Genomic DNA, 25,357 nt, shown 5'->3' on the forward strand with positions numbered 1-25,357 from the left:
GTTCCTTTTCAAGATTTTTTTTTTTTTAATAAGTTCTAGCAGGGATATCAAAAATTATTTTGCTTAAGAGGCTTCAATTGGCAATATTTCATTGAACTATTAGCACCCAATTAGTAATTTGCCAAAGGAAATATATTCACAAAAAAGGCACTCACAATTAGTTCGCCACAGCTGAGCCGTATTATTTTTAGCTCCAGGTACCACCGGCTTCCGAGACACTTGTTGGTGAAGTTGCCGGTATTACTTCCTGTTTTCTAAATGGGGATTTAACCCTTTGCGTGCCTAATATGTAGACACAACGTCATAGGTTATGGAACCTGGGGTGCCCTATGATAGGGGTGCTCAACTCCGGTCCTCAAGCGCCGCCCACCCCCTCCTACAGGTCAGGCTATCCCTGCTTCAGCACAGTCTTTGAGCCACAGATTGAGCCACCTGTGCTGAAGCAGGGATATCCTGAAAACCTGTCCTGTTGGGGGAGGGGGGGTGAGGGGATTGAGGACTGGAGTTGGGCAGTTTTCTTAGGCGAGGTCTGAACAGATGGCAGACAGAAGGGGGATAACTCCTCCCTTCTGTTCCATTGTCAGTGCTGTAGCGATCGCGTGATCGGAGGGGCCTCGGCACTCTGGCCTCGCAGCCGCTCCGGCACTCAAAGGGTTAAATGAGCATCCAATAGTAAATCACAACTGATGATGTTGCAGCTTCCTGTTCACACGAGATTTGGCAGCCATTTTGTTTCCCCTGAGGGATGTTTAAACATGTAATTTCACCGGTAAGTATTTCAAGAACCAGGGAGCCCCTGGAGCAGAAAATAGTGGTGTGTGGCTCTGGGAGACCCCCTGGTCCCCAACCTGTAAAACAAATGGAGGTCTTACAAATATTATTGGGTGTTTTGCACATCATACGCCTCGCTCAAAGGTTACAAGTTTTCAAATGCAGAATTGTGGGGTTTTGGTCAATAATCCTGCCTTTATTTATTTATAAAATGTTTTACCGTATGTCCTGGGCATAGAGTTAAGATGACAAATAATAGATGGTTACAAATACAGTTACATAACAGGGTATACATTATATACAAGACATTGCATGCGCAGTTAGAGATAATATATGTTATGGGCGTATGTAACAGTTACAGAGCAGATTAAAATGTGAGACAGCTTTAGTTTTGAAAGAGCTTAGACAGTGGCGGCTGTGAGAGTCTCTGGTAGATTGTTCCAGTTGTGTGGTGCACGGTAAGAGAAAGAGGAGCGGCCGGATACATTGCTGAAACTTGGGACCATGAGCAGTTTTTTGGTGTCAGATCTCAGATAAGTTTGGTAGGGGTGAGGAGCTTGTTCAGATAGACGGGTAGCTTGCCCAGAAAGAATTTGAAGGCAAGACAGGAAAGGTGCATCCCGAATTTTTAAATGGAGTCAAACCATATGCCCAAGTATTTAAAACAGTAACAGGAGTTAGGATAGTATTAAGAGTTGGTTTTAATCTGGAGCTCAGTCAATGTAAGCTTTAAAAATTTAGCCTAGGTCCCAAATACCATTGATACAGTCTTGTCAGTGTTTAAAAATAGTTTGTTTTGGGAAATCCAATTTTCAAGTCTCAAAAAGTCAGATTGAAGTATGTGTTCAAGGTTAGAGAGGTTAGGGCTGTGTGCAAATAAGATTGTGTCATCTGCATACATGTGTATTGAAGCTCCCTTACAAGCTGTAGGGAGATCATTGATGAACACTGAAGAGTCGGGGCCCTTGAAGCTTTTCTCCAGATAAATCCCAGTGCCGACATATTTTACATTTTATATGCCAGTAAAATTAAAATAAAGTCAAAGATGGATACCGGGGCCATTCAATAGGAAGCTGCAGCATCATGGCCTGATAACATTGTGGCCCACAAGGTGTTGCCATAGGGCTTGCGACCAAGAGCCGACAGGGGGGAGATCAGGGACAGAAATCCCGTTCCTGTCGTCTGCGGGGCAGTCGAGCGCTGGAAGTTGCTGCCGGCCGCCTCCTCCCCTGCTGGTGCGCACCTCCTCCCCCGCTGATGTGCGCCGCCTCCTCCTCCCGCGAGGGTGCGCGCCGCCTTTTCCTCCTCCCGCGCTGGTGTGTGCCACCTCCTCTTCCTCCCGCACGCCGCCTCCTCTTTCTACCGCACTGGTGCACGCCGCCTCCTCCACCTTCTCATGCTGGCGCGCGTCGCCTCTGCTTTCTCCTCCCACGCTGGTGCATACCTCCTCACATGCTGGTGCACGCCGCCTCCTCCTCCCACACTGGTGCACGCCGCCTCCTCCACCTTCTCATGCTGGCGCGCGCCGCCTCCGCTTCCTCCTCCCACGCTGGTGCATACCTCCTCACATGCTGGTGCGCGCCGCCTCCTCTTCCCGCATGCGCCTCCTCCAACGCTGGTGCACGCCTCTCCTTGCAAGTTTGATATGTGTTGTTCAGGGTCCCCCCGAGTACAACGGCCCCTGTGCGTAATTACTGTGTTCTACATCAGCGGTGCGCAAACTGTGGGGCGCGACCCCCAGGGGGGGCGCGACACTGCCGACGGGGGGCGCGGGGTTTACAGAGGCCCCGCGCGCTTCCCGAAGGCACTTAAATTAAGTGCCGGGGGAGCTGCAGGGCCTCTGTAAACCTAACTTACCGTGGCTCCGGCGGCTTCCTCCCTGCGGCGCCATGGCAACGCGGCGTCAAAATGACGCTGCGAGGTCATGTGACGTCACGTTGCTATGGCAACGTGACGTCATTACGCCGGAGCGCGGGTAAGTTGGGGTTGGGGGGGGCGCGGGAGCGAGGGGACAGCCGTCAGGGGGGCGCAGGGAAAAAAGTTTGTGCCCCCCTGTTCTACATACATAAAGTACGGCTACTCAAAAGATACATGTTACTCTCTGTTGTCTGACCTCGGCCTGGTTCTTGCCAGCTGATTATCTCTATCCTATAAAAGGGGAGGTGGACTCAGGCCCGCACACTAGTATCTTCATACTAAGAAACCTATGGAAGTAAAGAGGGGTTAGACAAAAAAGCGAAATCTGTAATCCATGGGTTTGAACGATTAAAAAAATAAAATAAATGTGTGCAGTCAAAAGACAATTCCGCTCACTGTGCCTCTGTAATAACACTACCCACTAGACGCTTCCTAAATGCGGCCTAATGTGCAACCAATGTGAAAAGTTAATTCTAGTCTTCTGGCTATTTTGCATAAAAGCACTCAGACAGGCCATTAGATAAAGTTGATGTAAATAAGTTTTTCGCCCAGTCTCATTTATAAGAGAGAAAAGGAGAAAAAAAAATGTAATAGTCTCCTATACGCGGAAGAAAATATATACTTTCAAAACTTAGTGCACTGAAGCATTTTGCCAGGCTCCACGGCACATAAATAAAATGAAAAACTTCAACAATTTGCCATTGCTGATGTACCATTTCATGTTCTGACAGGTATCTTTTATGTTAAGTTAAAGTCTGACTAACTGTGATTTGGGGAGGCATTTTGTCTTGCTGTAAACAAAAGGAAATGGAAAATGATTTGTAAAACACAATTCAGTCAGAGTGCTCAATTGCTGAGGACAATACATCACATTCGAAAGAACTGGGAATAAAAAAAAGAAAAATATTTCTGTGCTTTTAAATAACCTCTCGGGCAGCATCTTTTTTTTTCCGGTTTAAATATATATATTATTTGACAGGGAAAAAAAAAAGAAAAAGAAGAAGCTTGCTGGTGCCCGAACTTCTAGGGGTAAACATAAGCCAGTGTTAATAATAAAAAAATATAAAAAATAAGAAAATCAATAATTTTTGTTAAATTTTAATAATCCTGTGAACCTACAAATAAAACCATCAGCGGCTTGAGTTGAGATGACAGTTAGCCACGTTTCCATGGCAACCGGATGAAATAGTACAAGCCCTGACTTGCAGCAAAGCTCAGCTATGAACAGGGTGACATTTAGCCCATACAAGAAAACTCACAGCTTTCGTTTCAAAAATCAATTTCTTAAAGAACATAGATTTTTTTTTTTATTCTTTTTGGTACGGCACTTTTAATTAAAAGACAAGTCCTTTAAACGATCCTGTATTGTCACGGAACATTATTTAAAAAGGATATTTTGGATTTCCAATGTATGTTCTCAGTATTATCCTTTTACAGTCAAAGTTGCTTACATAGTGGAGGGGATTATACAGTTTATTTCCTTGTATCTGCTTCAGAATAATCTATATATAAAACAATATATATAATTTTTTTATTCAAGGCTTCCCATGTTTTACAAATGTATGTACGGCTGTTATTGCAAAACAAAAATAATCTACTGTAAGTAAAGGCAATGAGAACTGCTTTTATTAGACACACCTGATGCTGTTATTTGCACCAATATTGCAGTCAGAAGATAAATGAAAACACGGGCATAAAAAGATAGAGCCTCATTTATTAAGCAGTGCTATGCCATAATCTTACTGTCGGTGCACTAGTGTAGCCCTGGCACTATCCGTGCTAGTTGTATTAGGCTGCGGCCATGGTGGACGCTGGAGAGGGCGCAAGCGTTCACTCGGCTCCTCCCCGCCCCCTGAAGCAGGAGAGATCTGTGTCCTGCATGCAGTGGAGACGGGGAGGCATGTCGGGGGGGCGTGGCTGTGACGTCACAGAGCTGGTTCGCCCTCATTGGGTGAACTCCTCACGTGACCCGGCTGCCGCCCAGCCGCCGCACGTGTAAACAGATTTTTCTGTTTCCTTTTGCATCGCGAGCGCCGGTGCCTGTGCCCCCGTGCACGTTGGCACGCTCTATGTGATTGCGCGGCGCGCGCCCTCCTGCGCGCCATCACGATCACCATGGCCGCAGCCTAAGATCACGGATTTAGGGAATACACTGACAGTGCAATTGCTTAGTGTCTTAAATATTCTTGTGACCTCCTAATTAAAAAAAGAGACGTAAACAAAGTCCTCCTCTTCCTTTCAGGAGTGGACAAACCCAATTCACTTACAAAATGAGCAAATGTTCTATGACGTTCTCATAGCATTGTAAGGGTCACAAGCGTGTTGGCCCTGGTGATATCCCAAGAACATCTTGAGAGCACTGTAAATGGTAAAAAGCAGTTTGGGGAGACGTGGCACATAAACATATATTGTTAAAATAGAAATGGATCAACTAATGTCACCCGAAATGTGGGATGAGGATACAAAGTTCAAAATAAAGGCACAACAGTTTTTTTTAGTTTTTTTTTTACAAAATGGGTTCCCAAGACACTTACCGGTCCTCACTTCTGGAAATCAAAATGGCCACCAAATACTGCGGGACAATAGGAATCTGCAACGTCATCAGTTGCAGTTTCATATTGCACAGCCATTTAAAAATATACAAATAAGGAAGTAGTACTGGTAACGTCACTGGTAAGGGCTATGGCGTTTCCAGCAAGTAGCAATCGTGTGGTCACAAAGCTACCACAATGATACGGACAGGAAAGGAGTATCCACAGGAGCGGTGAGCGCACGCTCCATAGAAAACTAGAACTTGTGACATTCTCTGGATGTCACAAAGGTCCCCAACGTCACAGCATGGTCCTAGAGATGAGTGGGAACTTTTTATTATACATTTACTGGGAAATAAGCCTATCTGAATATTTAAATTGGCTTAGTTCCCAGGTATCCCAAATGTGTTAATAGGAATCTCTCCCCGTGTTGTATTTATAACTATTTGGAGATATAGAAGTAAATTAGTCCTCTACTAAATATGAAGCGGACTCCTTTTTCCACTCTATTTAATAGCCAAATGTTGCTTTGTGAATTTTGACCAAACTGTTACATTTTTGCTAAAAATTTTTTTTAAAAAAAGGACTTATTTTGATTGAGTCACAAACTTAAGCAAACATTTCCCACACCTCTACTTAAAATCCTCCTTCCCTTACTGTCTCTGCAAGTCTCCCATCATGCCAGTTATACTGTAAGCTCTCTCGTGTAGGCGTTCATTTTCAGTGCATAGACCTCTATGTTTGATGCATTTCTTGTATTAGATTTCCTATATTCTGATGTCTATTTCGCAAAGCATTGACTCTCATCACATGTTTTGTATAGGGCCATATTTCTAGGACAGCCGTATGCTATTACTGGTGTAACCACATCATAGAATTTGTAGAGGGCAATAGCAATTGAAGGAAAATGAAGTGTTAAAACGTTTGTTATACAAAGAGAGCAGAGTCACAGTAGTTCGGAGCTACTAAGCAAGTTTGAACCTGTACAGAAACACATCGGTGGCCCATTTTCTCAGCTCAGAGTTACTTGGAAATACATCATTTCTACACAAAGTTTAGTAGGACGCTTGCTGGAGAAGCCACAATATACACATGTTCCTTAGAAAGATCCTCCGCTAAAAAGCTAAAAAAGATGTCAACATAGTCACAATCTTATTTTGAAGTCTCAAGGAAATATGACAAAACTAAAATAATGTGCCATTAAAATACATCAAACAAATATACAGGAGGCGCATGCGCGAGGCTGGAGCGGATGGTAGCATAAAGTCAGAGCTCCATCCCCCACCTCCCTAAACACTAAAAAAACGGCAATAATCACCGAAGAAAATCGGGAAAAAAAAGAGTAATAGAGCAGTGGATACTCCCGCGATGGCACCCCTAACAGCCAAAAAGAAGAAAGAGGGTGATTTAAGAAGGTACCTGGGTCGCTCTACCCCACGAGGCGCTGCCGCAACAAGGCCGCCAGAATCAACAGCGGGATCCGATTCGGAGAGGGACGAGGACCCCCCGCATGAGCCCACCCAGATGCCGGTCCGAATATGTGACTTTGATAGGTTATATCAAGACATGAAGAACATGATTTACGTGGGGCTCGAAGATATGAAGAAGGAGGTCCAGGGGCTGGGAGAGAGAACAGGGGCCCTGGAGGAAAAGATGGCGGCCGCATCCAAACAAATTAAAAAGACAGACAAAAAAACCACACACATGCAAGCCCAGATTGCGGAGATATTAGACAGGCAAGAGGATGCCGAAAACAGGGACCGTAGAAACAACATCAGGGTACGCGGTGTCCCTGAGTCGGTCATGGATGCTGAAGAATATATAACCAGGTGGCTAGAAACGCTGCTGCCTGACATCCCTGCCACAGAAAGGGCCCTGGACCGCTGCCACAGAGCCCTAAGAAGCCGCCCAGCCGCGATGGAACAACCGCGGGATATTATAGCAAGGCTGCACTATTTCAAAACCCGAGACGCTATCTTTAAGTGCACAAGATCGGAAGGGGCATGCCGGTTCGAGGGAACCACAATGCAATTATTCCAGGACTTATCACCGATCACTCTCGCACGGAGAAGAACACTACACCCGGTCACTAAAGTGCTGAGGGACCGGGCAGTGCGATACCGGTGGACCTTTCCGTTCGGCCTGATGGTCCTACGGAACGGAAAGGCCATAACAATCAAGGACCCAGGAGAAAGTGAGGAATTCCTCAACAAACTGGGGCTGAAGAAGGGCCCGATGCAAAGTCCTAGGCGGGAGGCACGGGAGGATCCAGAATGGAACACTGTAAGGCCTCCAAAATCCCCTGAGGCCCGATGAATTCCGCAATACCCTGAGGAAAATACCTACTTAAAGTTGAATACAGTTCCAGTTTAATAGTGGGGGTAACGGTTTGCCCACCAGTTTATCTACCGAAGAGCTAGCCACAAGGCCTGTTAAAGTCACTATCCTGCTGTAAACGCTAGTAAAAGGACTATCCTGGTTACCTGAAAAAGTAAAATCAAACTCCTACCTGTAGCTGCAAATGGCGATCCGAGGTGGAACGCAAGCCGCCAAGCATGACGCCGCAGCAAGCGTCTCACCGCATGGCTTCGTTGCGGAAGTGGAGGGGTTCCTGACGCGGGAGCAGGTGAGGAGACGTCCTTCTTCGCGGGCTAGCCGAGGGAAAATGGCGGCCGCCGGAAGCACGTTGCCGGAAATGGTCCAGAAGCCATCTTGGAGGAGGCAGGCAGAACAGAGAGACGGAGAGCGTCATCACTCGGCGCCGGAAGGGACCAACCAGCGGAAGGCGACCGGCGCACTCAGCTCCACTAAAAAGAACATGGCGGAAGGCGCACTGAACCGCACACAGAGCGGAGAGCAACGAAGCCGGCCGGGCGAAAGATAAGACACGGGAGGGGAGACCCACCCGGACATCCAGCGGGCAACAGGAGAGAGGAGAGAGGCTGGGACTTATCTTTACGGGCTAGATAGAGGCAGACATTCAGCAGGGCTACACCGGACACGGCACGAGGGTTCGCTCAGGGCCCACAAATAGAGTGTCAGAGAGTCCCAGTATAACAACAACCCTCTAACCACGCACATAGCTTCCCAGGACAACAGTTAGCTGAAAAGATGCACAGACACTGAGTCAGACAGGAAACACACAAGAGAGACTAGCGAGCAGGGGCAAGAAGTTATTTCCTACAAGTTATTCCCTACACCGTATACTCTACTCTTATAAAAAAAAAAAAAAAAAAAAGTTCGGAGTTGATCTTATAGTTATCAACTCAAGTTACACAAAGTTGTCGTTACACCATTCCGCTGCACAAGCAAGGGAGGGGGGGAGGGATGCTGTCCCCCGCAAAGGCTTTGTGAATGAGTCTCCACATGGGCATGGGAGAGAAGACCCATGAGGGGCCCATGAAAGTCCCATTTAGGCCAGCCACGAAGGACGGGAGAGGGGGAAGGAGGGCCATCCCGAACTCCGTCCAGGCTGTACGCCTGAAGAGGGCAACGATGGAGAATGGGGGGGCTAGTTCCCGCCCATTCCCCGGACAGTTATTATGTGTTGAAATAAATGTTGAAATATGTTTGTTTATGTTTCCCCAGTGTGCTCCCCTCTGTATTCCCATCCCATGGCTCCAGCCTGCTGACAGGCGGACCCAACCACAGGATCACCCGACATCCTCATCACGGACACCAGAGGCTCAGATGGTCGCTAACATAGGAGTGAAGGTTTGGAACCGCAATCATGAATAAAGGGATTACTATCATATCACATAATGTCAAAGGCTTTAACAACCCAGGGAAACGCAGACTAGCTATGACGGACTATAAAAAATCAGACCCTGACATCATCCTCCTGCAGGAAACACACTTTTCTAAATCTAGTTCACCAAAATTCATAGATTATAGGTTTAAGAATTGGTTCTCAGCCTCAGCCACACAAAAAAAGAGAGGGGTAGCCATCCTGGTGCATGACCGTTTGCCCTTGACGATTAAGACCATTAAAAGAGACTACAACGGCCGATTTCTCATTGTAAGCGGTGAAATAAGAGGTCAACCAATCACGCTGGCAAACGTCTATGCTCCGAGCGAAGGCACGGAAGCTTTTCTAGAGAGATTCTTCGCCGTACTTCAGAGGTTAGCACAGGGCTGTGTAATACTGGGGGGCCACTTCAACCAAACACTAGATCCTATACTAGATAGATGCACCCCAAGCGGAAAAAATAGCTCCAAGATAAGACAAGCGTGGAATAGAGGGCTGCGCACCAATAATCTACTTGATATTTGGCGAGAACAACATAGACAAGAGAAAGGTTTTACATTCTACTCCCACCCCCATGACCGCTACAGTCGGATAGACTACCTGTTTGTATCCAGTAGAATGGTTCCACAGATCTCCCACTCGGGCATCCACGATATTTCGTGGTCAGATCATGCACCGATTGAGCTGCGGTGCAATGATTTTATTCTAGACAGACCAGGAGCGAACTGGAAGCTCAATGAAGTTTTACTAAAAATCCCCGCAATTGCACAAAACGTAGGGGATAAATTCAGGGAATATTTTCAGGAGAATTTAGGAAGTGTGACTTCGCAGGCTACCTTATGGGAGGCCCATAAGGCGACCCTGAGAGGAGAGCTCATGAGGATTGCAAGCAGGCGAAAGAGGAAGAAGGACAAAAAAATCAATCAGTTACAAGCAGAATTGGCAGTCCTCTCGACTCGACATAAAAAGAATAAAGACGCAATGACCCTTAAGGAGTTGCTAGACACTAAAACCAAACTGAATATTTTGTTGACCTCCCATGCTGAGAAAGAGCTGACATGGACTAAGCGGAAATATTTTGAGAAAGCGAACAGGCCAGATACCCTACTTGCCAACAAACTCAGAGACAAAAACCAAGTCTCCCAAATTCAGACAATTCGAACAAAACAAGGGGATTTGACCTCTGACCCAAAAAAAATAGTCAATGAATTTAAAAAATATTATGAGACCCTATACGATGGGGCGAAGGTGGCACACACGCCAACCACAAAAGCACGGCTAAAGACGTTCTTGGCTGAGGCACAACTGCCTACAGTAACCAGAGAGGAGAGGGACGCACTACAGGCTGATTTTACTATCGAGGAACTCATGGAGGTAATGAAGTCATTGAAAGCAGCCAAAGCCCCAGGCCCAGACGGCTTTTCCAATCTCTATTATAAAAAATTCCATAAAATATTAGCTCCTCATTTACTAAAACTTTGTAATTCCTTCTTGGATGGTGCCCCCATCCCGGGCTCGATGCTCCAGGCGTCTATCTCAGTAATCCACAAACAGGGAAAAGACCCAGCGGACTGTAAAAGCTACAGGCCCATCTCGTTAATAAACTCTGATACAAAAATCTTTTCGAAACTGTTAGCTAATCGCCTTAACCAGGTGTTGTCCAAGTTGGTCCATCCCGATCAAGTGGGGTTCATATGTGGTCGACAAGCAGCTGATAACACCAGACGGATTATTGACTTAATTGATCTGGCACAGAAAAAACGTATCCCGTCTATGGTGCTTAGTTTAGATGCTGAAAAAGCGTTCGACAGAATTGACTGGCCCTACTTGAGGGAGACGCTTGGGGCGTTCGGGCTGGGAGGAAGAATGATAGAGGCAATTCTCGCTCTGTATCAGGGGCCGACGGCGAAGGTCAGACACCAGGGCTTCCCCTCGGAAGAATTCCAGATAAAGAGCGGCACCAGACAGGGCTGTCCTCTGTCACCCCTCCTTTTTGCGCTCTGTATTGAACCCCTAGCGGCGCACATCCGTCTCAGCCCAAATATAACAGGCATCCAAATCAGTGACCAGCTACATAAGGTGGCCCTGTATGCTGATGACGTGATACTCACACTATCACAGCCCCTCACCTCTCTGCCGAACGTTTTCCAAATCTTTGGGGAATTTAACACGATATCGGGGTTTAAAATTAATCAGGCAAAATCAGAAGCCCTAAATATCAACTTACCTAAAGCCACTGAGAAATTGATCACGGTAAATTTTGAATTCAAATGGCAAACCTCCTGCATAAAGTATCTAGGAATAAATATCACAAAACAATCAGACACCCTATATAAAGCAAATTACCCCAGACTAATTCGGACACTGAAGGAAGATCTCCGGAAATGGGCAGGGTACAACATATCCTGGATTGGCAGGATTCAATCTCTAAAAATGAATCTCCTTCCCAGAATTCTGTACCTATTTCAGACTCTTCCGGTCCCTATAATCAGGGAAGAGATCCTTCGGTTACAGTCCGCAATGGTGAAATTTATCTGGGGTAATAAAACCCCCCGCATCAAAACTAGCATACTAATTCGACCCACTACAAAAGGAGGGCTAGCGGTACCTTGCCTGTTGTCGTACTATAGAGCGGCCCAATTAACTCAAATCATCCAGTGGCACACCCACCCCATGCGGAGGCGATGGGTGGAGCTGGAGGCGGCCTGCTGTGCCCCGGTGGTATTGTGGGACCTGATCTGGCTCCCAAATACAGTCCGCAGAGACTTCATAAATCCGCTCCCCGCAGTTGTCAGCTCTTTGGCAGTATGGGACAAAAGCAAATATAAACATGTTTTGATGAGACAACACTCCTTGATGACCCCAATTCTGGGAAACCCTGATTTCGCTTCGGGCCTGCAGAGGAAAGATTTTATTATATGGACACAGAAGGGCTATACTCGCCTTCGACACCTGGAGGGTAGGATATCTATTAAACCGTTTGAACAAATTAAGTCGGAAAAATCGATGCCAAATTCAGAATTCTTTAGATACCTCCAGCTAAGAGCTTTCTATGATAAATTCCCAAACCGCGCTAAACGCACTAATTTTGAACAGCTCTGTTCTACTGGAACAGGAACCCAGGGACTTATCTCTACAATGTATAAAGCGGTAGTCTGTCCGACTCCTGACGCTGACGTGACGTTAAAATATAGGAACAGATGGGAGAGAGACCTAGGAGACATATTAGAGGACAAAGACTGGGATCAAATCAGCCTGGCGGCAGCTAAGAGCTCGATTTGCACGACATTAAAGGAGAACGCGTATAAAGTCCTGATGAGGTGGTATCTGACCCCAACACGATTGTCAAAGTTTGTTAAAGGTTACCCTCCATTGTGCCCTAAACAATGTGGGGAGCAGGCAGACTTGCTACACATGCTGTGGGGCTGCACCAAAGTACTCCCAATCTGGGAGGAACTCAGAAATTGGCTTCAGAGAATTCTCGACTGCACGATCCCTTTGGACCCCTGGTTGTTTCTGCTGGCCAGAGGCACTCCGGGGCTAAACAGGTCGGAGCACAAATTAATTGCACATTTTGCAACTGCCCTGAGGTGTGAACTCGCAGCATTGTGGAAGCAACCGGATCTACCAAATATCCCAAAAATCAGAAATCGAATTTGGCACGTTTGCCGGATGGAACAGTTAACGAGTCTAGTTAACGACACCGGCACAAATTTTCTCAAAGTATGGTCACCATGGCTAGACCTGAATGATATCCCAGGGGTCAATGCCTCCAACATACTGCTTTAATAGATGCGGGCGCGTTCTCCTTGGATGAAGTGTAGTGGACAGAAGGCCATAGATTCTTGACAAGATTAGGGGTTCACTAAACTAGGTAAAGAAAAAGATAAGCAAAGGTCAAGACACAACAGAAGAGATCAGAGGCCAACGTTATGACTGCTGTTACTGCGAGCCCTTTGGGACCAAAAGCCTACCAAACCCAAGAAACCCAGACTTCAACGAGAACCATAGCCTCTATGATGCGTCCAGCGGAGTCGAAATCGTTCTGTGGCAACCTCTCCCCCCCCCCCTCCCTCCCCTCCCTACCTCCTCCCCGGTGTAGTATGTCTGTAGGTCTTGTTGGTCTGTTTGTAACCCCAGTCTGTCTTTTGTGAATTTACTTACAAAAAGAGTTGTTATGGATACCTTTGTATAAGATAATGGGTTGGAAGAGAATGTGATTATTGTACCATGCACTCAATAAAAAAATTTTTGGTTGAAAAAAAAACAAATCTACAGTATAATATCCCATTTTCTATAATCTAAGGCAGGAGTGCGCAAACTACTTGAGCTGCGCCCCCCTGCCCGGGAGCTGCAGCGCTTGCGCCTCTCCTCTCCCAATGACTCGGCGTCAAGTAACGTAGCGGGTCATGTGACGTCACGTGACCCCACCGCGTCATTTGACGCGCGTTGCCATGGCGACGCGTCGCCGACGACCCGCAGAGAGCAGGTAAGTGAGTTACAGAGGCCTCACGCCTCCCCCGGCATTTAATTTAAATGCCGTGGGGAAGAGCACGGGGTCTTTATAACGGCCTGCGCCCCCCCAACAAATTCTCCCACCCCCCTGGGGGGTGCGCCCCCCAGTTTGCGCACCGCTGATCTAAGGGACAGAGTTGTAATTGGGCCATTATAACGGCCTGAACAAGTATTGCACATTTAAAAATGCTAATCTTGCAAATGTCATTTAATATTTGATTATTTTCTTTAGTATTATTTGTGGTTCGGTTTGTAAGAAAACGAACCGTAACCTTGCAATTTCATTTTTGATAAAGAACAATAATGTTTATAGTATTTAAATATCATTTACGTCATCCTTTCCCAGTTCATATTGAGACACTGTCCTACGGTTAAATACCTCCAAAGTGTACTGATGCACGTGGCAAAAGCCAAGTGACTTTCACCACCTGGTGACAGTAAAATGTGCATTTGTTTCTATTATACATTGGAATCAGAATCCTGAGACTGAATCAACATCATTTAGGAAGCAACAAATTACAGGGAGAGAGAGCTTACAAAATCATAACTGTGCAAATGAGGTGCTGAAATGTTCACTGCTGTGACAACTGAATGTCACAATTTGTGGTAATTGTCATTAGAAAACAGTTGAAATGGGCTTTAAGAACGTTGTCATAAACAGTGAAAAGAAAATAAGTATTTTGCCTGGAAGGGTGAAGGACATGTTATGTGCTGTGACTGGAGCCAAACTGCAGACAGACAAACGCCCCAAAAACTCAGTTTATTTACTCGCAAGCAAACAATTATTTTTTTTTTTTATCAGGTCCCTTCACATTGACCTTTTCATCGTGGTTACATACATCAGTCTCAAATCCCTTGGAAATTGTCTTTCTTGCAGAAAAGCCGGAGTAAAATAAGAACTGTGGGTCTCAGTGGGGGCCATATTTACTAAGGGATGCCACGTCAGAAGGGGCCTTATGGTCCACTCATATGAATGGACTGTAAGGTGCCTATGGCTTAGCACGGATTAATGAATCGAGGTCTAATACATGAATGTCGTATCCTCATTGCTTCATTTCTTAACCATTGTCGCCTCAAGTGAACACAAACCTGAAATCAGCTCAGCTCTTTTGGAAACTCTAGTTTATCAAGATACAATTTTTTTTTATCTTATTCATCTAAAAAATAAAAATGAGACATGGCCACCAACTACCTCTTTGCTAATGGGCCAAACATTAATGATGTCATTGTGGTATAACTAGTGCTTGGATTGTTTAGAACAGGGATCTTCAGCTGGTGGTCTGGTATCCCCGCATGAAGACCATTGGACTCTTTGCTCTTGCTAACTTCATACTAGTTGCTCAGTTAGCCAAGTCCAATTTTTCACACTTGTTAAGGTAAGGTAATGTAAACACCTATGGTACAGATATTATAAATGCTGGCAAAATGTTGAAACATAATAGTTGTCAAGTCTTCCAATGTATCTAACATGACATTGCAATAAGCTCGTGGCTCGAGATGGGCGAATCCCTCAAAACCGCTTACTGGATTTTCTCGCATTTTCCCCCCAAATCCCATTTCACAGTGTAAAATCTACGGACGAATTTGATCGGTTTTAATCCGCGCGGATTCATCAAAATCCGCCATTGGATACAATCAATCGCCGGATTTCTAGAAACCAATCCGCGGATTCAGCTATCCATTTGCGGATTCTTAAGAATCCGCCAACGGATTGCTGAGTTTGCGGATTGGATTTTGCAAATCCGTGGAGTGTACTAGCAAAACGCGAACCGCCCTTTTTGAGATTGAGCCGCTGAAATCCGCAAACCAAAAGGAACTGGGCCAACCCGCTGCGGATTCAAAATCGGCCAAAAAATGCTGCCCATCTCTACTCGTGGCCCTTCTACTCCTAAATGTTTTCTGATCTGGTGCCTGTGGAGAACTAGTTGAAGAGCCGTGATTCAGAATATGGTGGTGAGTAATGTAAATGAAAAGTTTTATTTTAAATCAATTGAGCGATGAAAGTTATTTGTTGACAGTTGCCCCAAATGTTGTCAGTGCCTTATTTGTGAATTCGTTTTGTACACGATGATGTAAATGTGAGAGTATTTCCTTCTATACACACTGTATACTGCACTCTTTATTATGGTTTCCTAGTCTTACCTCAGATTCATCTGCAGACTCTTCTTTAGACATCGCATCCTGTGAAGAGAAACCAACACAACAAAGAGTTAGCAAAAGGTAATGAAGATAAACAATCAAGGAAGTTGTTGGTCCAGCCTTTATTCAACATTAAAGAGATAATCCAAGCAGGCGATATTTAGCAAAATTGATTTAACATAGGATTGATGCAGGGGGCCTCAGTAGCTGAACCCCATTCATTTCAGCTCTGGGGCCCCCCTGCTTCTGTAGATACAGATCTCCATATGGGGTGAATGTAGCCACTCGACTACTAGGGTTCATATAATGGTGGAGTTTCAGAGCTCCAGTGCCCTGCGAGCCAATAGGAAGCCGTGACACCATCAGGTTCGGCTTCCTATTGGCCTGTGTGAAGCAGGAGCTTTAAACTTTGCAGCGATACCAGCACCCCCTTTGGAGGTCTGTATATCAGGAGCCAAGGGGTTAGCTGAAATGAATGGAGGTCAGCGCCGAAGACCCCCTGCTTCAACCCTATGTAAAAAAAAAAAATTCAAAGCTCAAGAATTGTTCCTTTAACATAAGGTGCCAAATCCAACACTGTAGGCAAACATTTGTATTAAAGATGTACATTTCTTGTAGGTGGTGATACATTTTAACTGGGCCTACATTAATGTTCTTCATAGAGGCAATTACAACATACAGAGCTTTCAAAAACTCCCAGCTCTCCTCTTCAAGTGTCCGGTTACCAAGTACACACTTGAGATAGAGACATGGGAGGTTTCAAAAGCTCTGTACACTTATGTTCCAGCTATGTAGAACCTAAATGTTGGTCCCCTAACCCAACAGATATCAAAACCCACGACAAATCCAAATGTCTTCCGGATCAATACGGCTACAGTGAGTTTGAACTATAATTAAAGACAGGGAATTATGAACTTGAGTAGCCATAAGTAAACATCACACGAGTTCTTTACAATATGCCTCTTCCAAAAAATTGCTTTATTTCTTTTTTAAAAAGGAAGATGTTTTGTACAGTTGATTTGTTTTCTAATTTTAAAAAACTTATACAAAAATATGATATATATATATATATATCTACTGTATATATGTATTTTAATTATATAACCCCCTGCCCCCACTGTACAGCATGGTGAAGATATCTTAAATTCATGTGCTGCATTTTAGGATATTTTTACACGGGGATAGTATACTGTAGAAACATTTTAGATTTTCAGATAACAGTGTTCAGTGTTCTCCCGTGTCACTGAACATCAAGTCACAGTGGAGCTTGGTCGTAATATCATGGAATCGTTTCTGCCTGCTAATAGGACTAGGAAGGCATGGTAGGGAAGGGAGACGGGAGGACAGGAAAAAAAAAAGTAGTAACCTGACTCAATAATATAATGGATATGGAACCATGAACTATGAGGGATCTGCTTGGCTTAATAGGGAGATTTGATCTGTATGCCCAATGGTGGATGTGTGTCACTGTGGAGTAGAGCAAATCTGCGCCCATAATCCATACATCCTGGTCATCGACGTGATTAAGGAGACAGTATGGGAACCGTGAAAGATTAAATACTAGGCTTACACAGTGATGGGATTCAGCCGGTTCATACCGGTACCTGGAATTTCCCAAGTTCGCCGAACCAGTGCTTAATTCTTGAGACAGGCGCAGGGAGATGTATGCGGCGGCGGGCCCCAGGTGTTAAAGAATTAGCCGGTAGTAGAATCACTTGTGGCAGAGCAGGACTGCAGGGGAGGAGCGTCATCTAGCAGTCTGACCCGTAACTTCTGGTGTCTGCTGCTAGAGCGCATTCCTCACCTCGTGCTCCTCTACTCCAGCTGTGCATCAAGTGATTCTTCTACCGGCTAATTCTTTAAGCCGGGGGCCCACCGCTGCCGCATACCATCTCCCCGTGTCTGTGTCCAGGTAGGCATGGAGGCGGGGAGGGGAGATCTGAGGATGATGAGGGGGACTGGGGGAGAACTGAGGATGATGAGGCGGATTGGGGGAGATCTGAGGATGATGAGGGGGAGGAGATCCGATTATGATGAGGGGGAGAAGCTGATGATGATGATGAGGGGGAGAGCTGATGATGGTGATTTTTCACTATGAAAGGGCGGTAAGGTGAGAGAGAACTGGTTGCTAAAATTTCTGAATCCCACCAATGGGCTTACGCGCTTCTTTCCTCCTACATTGTTTTGTTGAACAAGAACCCATTGCATTCAATCTATATATATAAAACTCAAAATATGTTTGTCTGTGGGTTTTGTACGCAATCTCATTGGCTGTCATTGCCTGTCAAGCTCTCTCATTGGCTGACTGCGGGGCGGGCCTTGGCTCTCATTGGCTCCCATTGCCTGACTACGGGGCGGGCCTTGGCTCTCATGGTCTCTGAGGGCAAGGCAGGGTGAGGTCACGCACGTTCGGAGCCCGGGGGGGGGGGAACCAGAGCCAGCTGCCGCGCAACCCTCCCGCCCGCCACCACAGCGGACAGCCGCCAAGTAACAACCCGCCAGCCACACAGTAAGTCAGCTTCCGCCACCCACCCCCATCACACACCGCACCCAAAGTCAGCCGCAGAGAAACCCCCCAGCCCACCACCGCCACCCGGTCAGTAACTCCCCCGCCCGCACCCGCAGTGAACCGCCGCCGCACAACCCTCCCAAAGTGAGCCGCTCTGAAGGGGGGGGGGGATCACAACCATCCCGGGAATCACAACCCAACCCCCAGTGAGCCACCGCCGGCGAGCTCTGAAGGGGGGGGAATTGGAGATGTGAAGGGGGGGGAATTGGAGATGTGAAGGGGGGGGGGCAAATCGGAGCTGTGAACAGGGGGGGGGGCAGGAACGGAGCAGTGAAGAGGGGGGAGCTGTGAACGGGGGGGAATCGGAGCTGTGAACGCGGGGGGAGCGCAGCTGTGATGGGGAGGGGACCGGAGCTGTGAAGGGGGGGGGGGAACGGAGCTGTGAAGGAGGAGGGGAACGGAGCTGTGAAGGAGGGGGGGGGCCCAAGCTGTGAACATGGGGGGCGCATTCATGTGCAGGGAGGGGGCCAGATTGCTGTGAACGGGGGAGAAACAGAGGGGGGAGAAAGGGGAAGGGGGTAGAGAGGGGAAGGGGGAGAGAGAGGGGGGAACGGGGAAAGAGAGAGGGGAATGGGGAGGGGGGAGCAGAGAGAGAGAGGGGGAGCGGAGATAGGGGGGTGAGCTGAGAGAGAGGAGGGAGCGGGAAAATGAAATCCCGGGCAACGCCGGGTATATCAGCTAGTAAGATTATAAAATAGTCTACAATTCAAATATCAATATTAACAACCTTGGAAGGATGAACTGCTGAGCTGACTGGGATTAGGGTAAGGGGTTAATGTTTTTAGGATAGGGGATTATTGTATGGGGTTAAGCTTCTTAGGGTAGGGGGTAGCATTAGTATTAGGGGGTTTTAGAATAAAGGGTAAGGTTAGGGGCTTATCTTGGCGGCAAAGCGGCTGGCGGAGAAATGTTTCGGCAACGAGGTGAGTGGCAGCTAAACGCTAGCGGAGATTTGGTCGCGGCAAAACAGTGGCGACCATATGTCCTAAACCGTATCCATGGTCCATTCTATAGCCTGATTATTCCCATTGGTGTCTACATCCAGTTGTATGTCACTGTTAGGCAATTTTGCCTTAAACAGCAGAGCTCGCTCTGTCTTTCAATGTGACATGATTGTTAAAGTTAATTTCTCCTGATTTTGAAGATGGCCCCTGGATGACTGATGTTATCTGGGACAATATTTGAGCAAAATCTGGATTTTAAAAAATATCTACCAGGTGACTCATTTTAATACAGTAAAGCTGCACTTGAGCAAAATATTTATTTATTTATTTTTTAGAAACAGATCATGGACTGCAAATAGTTTTATGAAATTTCTGTTTACCGTTAATCATACATAGCTTAAATAGATTAAAAAGGCTCTATTGGGTATCCCTAACACAATGCCTTGTCCTGTCTTTCAAAGGAAAAATATATAATGCAAGTGTCTACGACTATGACCACTAACCTTTCACCTGTGTATTGAATGAGAATGTGCTGATGAATGTGCCTCCTTCACGGAGGTCAGCAAAATGAAGATTTACTTAAGCTATTTATAGTGATCAACAGCAATAAAACGCTATAACCAATATGCTGACAGTGAACATATAAGCATTTCCAAAACGACACAGAGTTAAGCGAAAGGCGAATGACTGCATGAATGAAAGTAGACTACTGTTTATGTAGTCCGGATACTGGTACAAGCAATGGGGACAACGTCAAGAATAACTGGAGGTTGTTAAAGCCTAATGAGAGTAAATTGTGTACTTAAGGTTCACTTAAAGCTGCATTCCAACTTACTTGGCAAATTTAGTTAATGTCCTCAGTGCTGAAATACGCTTAATTCTGCCGAGGTATCAGATCCGCAAAAGCCCACCTGTCCACTAATCTGTACCATGGCTCTTTCTGAAGGTGGGTTGATACTTATGTTAGCCTGGTCACCATGGTCAATATTGTTTTTCACATATAAAATGAGTACAGTATTTTGATAAAATATGTATATTGAAAAATACAAAAATGCAATTTTAGGTGCTAAACACCAACATTGTAAAGTGTTGATGAAAGAAAAGCACTTCTGGATTTACAATTCATGTATAACCCCATTAGGGTCCTTTACTTTTGGATCTGACCCCTGGATTGTTTCTATTTTTTTATTGGAAGGAATTAAAAGTACAATATAAAATAGGATTCTTGTCACTTACAAGTGCATACCTGAGAGACGTGTCAATTTTCATGTGAATGCGTGTGACACCTTATCAGAAGCTGAATCTCCCCAAGGCGCAGAGTGTGGGGGAGAGCAGAGAGTACCGACCAGCTTGTGTCTGTTACTCATATTTGTATGTCAGTCACACAAAAGCAGGTACAACAATTCAGGTAGATAGTAAAACATCAATGTCACTAACAATCCAGCTATCACAGTGCCTTAGAACTAGTGATGATCAGAAAACCTCCAAAAAATACATCATCTGATAAGGCAGGTTGATGGACACCTCCACGGCTAGAAACCTGGAGAGCCAATGGAACCCCAGAAATGGGACTATATGGATGTTGGGGTCAACAAGAGATGAATTTGAAGTGAAAACAGTTTCTCCGGGGGTTATTAAACATGACTGCAAATACGATTTGTTCTCTTTGTAAACTGATTTTTAACTATAGCATAGTGTAAGGAATTGGGGAACACGTCCCCTGCGACGTGTTCCCTCCTTACCTAATGCTCCTGTCACCTCAGCGCCGCTTACAGAGCGCGCGCGCACACACACGGAGGCTGTCAACTCCATGGAGCATGGTACCGCCCCCTGCTCGCGTCACGCATCGCTCACGCGACGATCGTGCACCGCTCCCCAGCTGCGTGGCAAGATTCCTGAGTGCACCAACAATGCTCACCTGTCTCCTGCACCCTCTGTCCAATCCCTGATCCCGCAGGGGCCGCACCTCCGCTCCGCCTCTCGCACCTCCGCTCCGCCTCTCGCACTGACTGCTCCAGCCTTGCTATAAAAACTCTGCATGCTCAGTCACTCATTGCTGAGCATAAACCCTTGTAGCCTTGTGTTCCTGCTTTCCTGTGCCTTGCCTTGTCCTTTTTTTATTCTTGCTTCCAGTTGATCTCACGTGTACCGACCCGGCTTGACTATTGGACCCTCTCTGGATAACGACCACGGCTTGCCTCTGACTACCCGTACTTCTCCAATCCCTGACCACTGCACAACGAATAACAACTACGCTGCTGGCTCCACCCCACGACCTTGGCAAGTATCTGGACTAACCCACTCTCTCCAACCCAGACCCGGCTACAATGACAATCCACTTTGTAGGCGTGCCTCCGCTGCTGTGGGTGCGCAGTTCTATACTTTTCCACCTCAGTACCGGGGTCCCGCCTTGTTTGTGGTGAGCGCAAGCATTACACATAGATATTCTTGCTGAACTCTTCATCAATAAGGGGGCGAGCACGTCGCCGGGGTTCGCGGCGGCATCTGCTACAGGGCGCCTCCATGTTTGTTCTGCTTACGCATGCGCGGAGGCTCACGCATGCGCAGCGGAGTTGCGGTGGCCATGTTAGGATTGTCACTAGTTTTCGCGCATGCGCAGAAGTTCGCGTGATGCGGCGGCCATTGCAAGTTTGCGCATGCGCAGTAGAGATCGCGCATGCGGCCCCAATGTTAAAGAGCTCCACAGGGGACTACAAGAGTGTTACATTTGGAGGCACTGCTGAGGTTCAGCCCTGGGGTATCCTGTTCAGTAAGCAAATTGTTAAATTTAATTTTCCACTATGTTATTACCACAAGCTACGAGGTCCATGCCTGGGCCATCAGGGTTCAGGAGCTGCCTGATTCACGTGGTGGCAGTGGGGAATGTTCCCGCTCATGTGGAGGGGAGTGCAAATCAGGAGTCCCTAAAGGAACTCCTGGGCCTAGACAGAGTGTGGCCGATAGCAGAAACGTATGACACCACTAGTTATTGTAGTACCATACTAATGACGATGGGTCAGGAAATATACCGGGAAAATGCCCCTCGGACTCTACAAGTCCTCGGATGGCCATCAGAAGGCCACCCCCTTATATACGCAGTGGATTCTCCACAACCTAACAGTGAGTCCCGCTTAGCAGGGCGTAGCCCGCCAAGTCACAAGAGCGCACTTGCTAATGGCCAACCAGGCTGCACCACAATGTTTTGCAGAAACCTGCCCAGGTCTGGCGCGAAATTCAGAGCAGAGCCAGAACCACTCCTTGATAGAGTGTGCCCCTCCTCTGAATTCCACCAGGGGGAGGAAGCACAGCGAGCTTCAGTCAGCAACTTCTGTTCCTTAAGAAAGGTAAAAGACGCAGTAAACAGCATCCTCAGTTGTATGGAGCCTGGCTGATGAAGGGAGAGGACATATCCTTTATTTTGTGCCCATGTTTACAAAAGGACTTGCATATGTCTGGTGGTATGGACTTTGACTCCTTTACGCTACCAATAGAATATCAGGCGGCAAAGGTGGACGAAGAGGGGTGCATATGAGTCGTCTGTAACAAGTGTGACTTCCCAGGTGGCAAAGTGACCTGGGGACCCAAGTGTGCTTGCTGCGGGGCACAGTTCCTGAAGCCCGTGCAGCTGCGGCCTACGGAACATGCAGAGAAAAAAAGCTATTGACTCCAATACTGGGGTGGTCAATACAGCTATCAACTACCTCGATCATGGAGGCTTCGGAGGGTCCGTGCGCCCTAACCGTTGTTCCAGATCCGGTTCCAGACTCGTTCCACATCCAGAACCACAGATGCCGGAACCCCAGGGTAAGGTGACTGCCCAGGAAAAGTTGGGTGCACTTCCACTAGTGGTGCAGGAGCGGGACCGCTCCCTGCCGATAACCAACTGTGAATGAGAGGTGCGCCGATGCTGCTCCCCTGCGGAGGTGTCCCTACCCTCATCCTCTTCTACCGATGATCGTAGCCAATCAGCCATGGTGATGCACCCGCAGGCTGACCACCCAAGAGAAGCTGATGACAAAGAGCCAATTGCCTCAGCTACAGAGGACCCTGATGTGGGCCCTACAACAGCCAGTCCGGCTTACGATAGTACCATCGGTCCCAGGCTTGGAACCAGTACCTACTGACAACAGGGGTGAGTTGACTGCCCCATGGGTGTCGGGTGTGAGTCCCCAGGTGACCGCGGAGCATGGTAGCTCCTTAAGCATGGTCGCCCGGGCGAATGGCTCATCCCGGCATTGCATCCTGGCAGAGGTGTCCCCCCTAGAAGATGGCTGCCCGGTGGTACGTGTGGATCAGTGCCCACCACCTACCTGCCTACTGGAGAGAAGCTTCAGCTCCATTGCGGTGTCTAGTGCAGCAGAAGCGATACCTGACAGCGTTCCAGATGACCTCACAACCATCAGCAGCCAGCGGAGCTGTGAGGCACCAAACGTTTACTCCCTGCAGAATGCGATGGAGGTATCCAGTGAAGAGGCCCTGCTCGGCGCTTACTTCTACGCGAAGGATCTCCACGCACGTCCGTATCCAGACCTGGATGTGCATCCAGATCTCATGATGTCCCCAGAAGACGTCATTTCTGAAGCGATTACTAGAGCAAACCAAGGCTGTGCTGTGACTGCGCTGGTAATTATTGCCTCCTTCATGCGCAACCTGGAGCGGCCTATTCACCATGTGGTTGACCGAGGAAAAGGTCAGGGCCTCCCTGTCTACCGCATACATGATGTGGATGGCTGGGTAAATGTCTGGCCAAGAGACACCTTGCGGTTCCTTCCACCAGGGGTTAGGAAGTGGCTTGGCCACAGAGACTGTAGCATCCGACCATGAGTTCAAAGAGTCTACAGAGACTCCAGTTTCAGTAAAGGAGACTCACAGGAGTCAAAGTGAGGCGCCCTCACACGATCAGTTAGGGGCACCCCAATATGGGTCTCAGCAAATAGCTAGCACTCAGCCGGCCTCGGGTATCACTGTGGTTATTATGTCATGTACCATTGATGATAAAGTGCATATGATAAGTTGTACATATTATGCATTGCATTTTTATTGTGTAACTTTATGCATTGTGACGTTGTCCTTCAAGCGGGATTGTTGGTATTTCCACCAGGGGGAGAATGTAGCCAGGTCCCCTCTCTCTACCTGGTCCTTCGTTTCCCTCTCCATTACCTTCATCCCGGTGGGGGCGGATGCGTCGCTATGGGCTCCCAGCGGCATCTGCTACAGGGCGCCGCCATGTTTGTTGTGCTTGCGCATGCGCAGCAGAGTTGCGGCAGCCATGTTAGGATTGGCACTAGTGTTTGCGCATGTGCAGAAGTTTGCACATGCGTAGATGAGTACAGCGACGACCATTACAGGATCGCGCATGCGCAGTAGAGATCGCGCACGCGGCCCCAATGTTAAAGAGCTCCACAGGGGACTACAAGACCCAGCACCCGTGCTACCCACGTGATGCCACAGCAGCCAATAGGGCTTAGAGCTTCCCCTGAGGAGAAAGATACATTTTGGTGCGCTGAGGGCTTGCTAGTTAGTCAGAGCTGGGAGCAGGTTAGGGGAGGTTGCATGTGCAGGGAGCAGGTGGCCCCTGCACTAGGCCAGGTTACCCCCCCTAGGCCCCAGTCAGGCCCTGAGTCATACCATAGCTTGTGGTTGCTACAGGGACAGGCCCTTAGGTAGGGACCCTGCCCCTTTAGTTGTTAGTGATATTCAAGGACACAGCTGCTACGCTGTGCAGCCCTGATCATTGGTTCTGGGATCAGATCAACCACTCAAGATAAGAGACTATCTTCATGGTGGGACCGTCTGGCGGGACACCCACCGTTGCAGCGGAGGCATCTTGGATCATCCTTCGGGAGCAAGGGATCCAAAGTACAGCATTTGCACGCTCGGGTGTGGACACACCCGGCAGGTACCTGCATCATACACCAAGTGCACTGACTCATCTCAAACCAGTGGGCAGCGGTGTCTCACACTGGGGTAGGAGGGTGACTCTTGGGACACTTGGGTATAGGGTATGAGGTTACGGCCCAGTGAGGCCAGTGTTACAGGGTGACACTAATGTACTGTTGATGTTATAAATATGTTGTGTTCTGTTATGCATATACAATAAACTGTTTATATATACTCTGGTTTATGTGGTTACTGTATGTGGGTCCTGTGTCAGGGGTATTCTACACTCTAGGATTCTGCACAGGTGGAGGCGCTCCCAGTGGTGGAGGTTCAGGCCTCCTGT

General features: G+C 47.3%; 1 protein-coding gene across 2 annotated transcripts in view; it reads right to left on the bottom strand.

Moving 5' to 3' along the window:
• VPS41 (VPS41 subunit of HOPS complex) overlaps positions 1-25,357 on the bottom strand; it is a 297,906-nt gene that overhangs the window by 262,317 nt on the left and 10,232 nt on the right. The window contains exon 2 of one of the 2 annotated variants that reach the window (XM_075586656.1): positions 15,625-15,663. In XM_075586656.1, coding sequence (XP_075442771.1) covers positions 15,625-15,663 — 39 coding nt within the window. Of the gene's footprint in view, positions 1-2,884; positions 2,964-15,624; positions 15,664-25,357 lie in introns of those variants that run through there. The other variant, XM_075586657.1, reaches the window with a different exon arrangement.

The sequence above is a fragment of the Ascaphus truei genome, chromosome 2, assembly GCF_040206685.1.
Source record: "Ascaphus truei isolate aAscTru1 chromosome 2, aAscTru1.hap1, whole genome shotgun sequence".
NCBI lineage: Eukaryota > Metazoa > Chordata > Amphibia > Anura > Ascaphidae > Ascaphus > Ascaphus truei.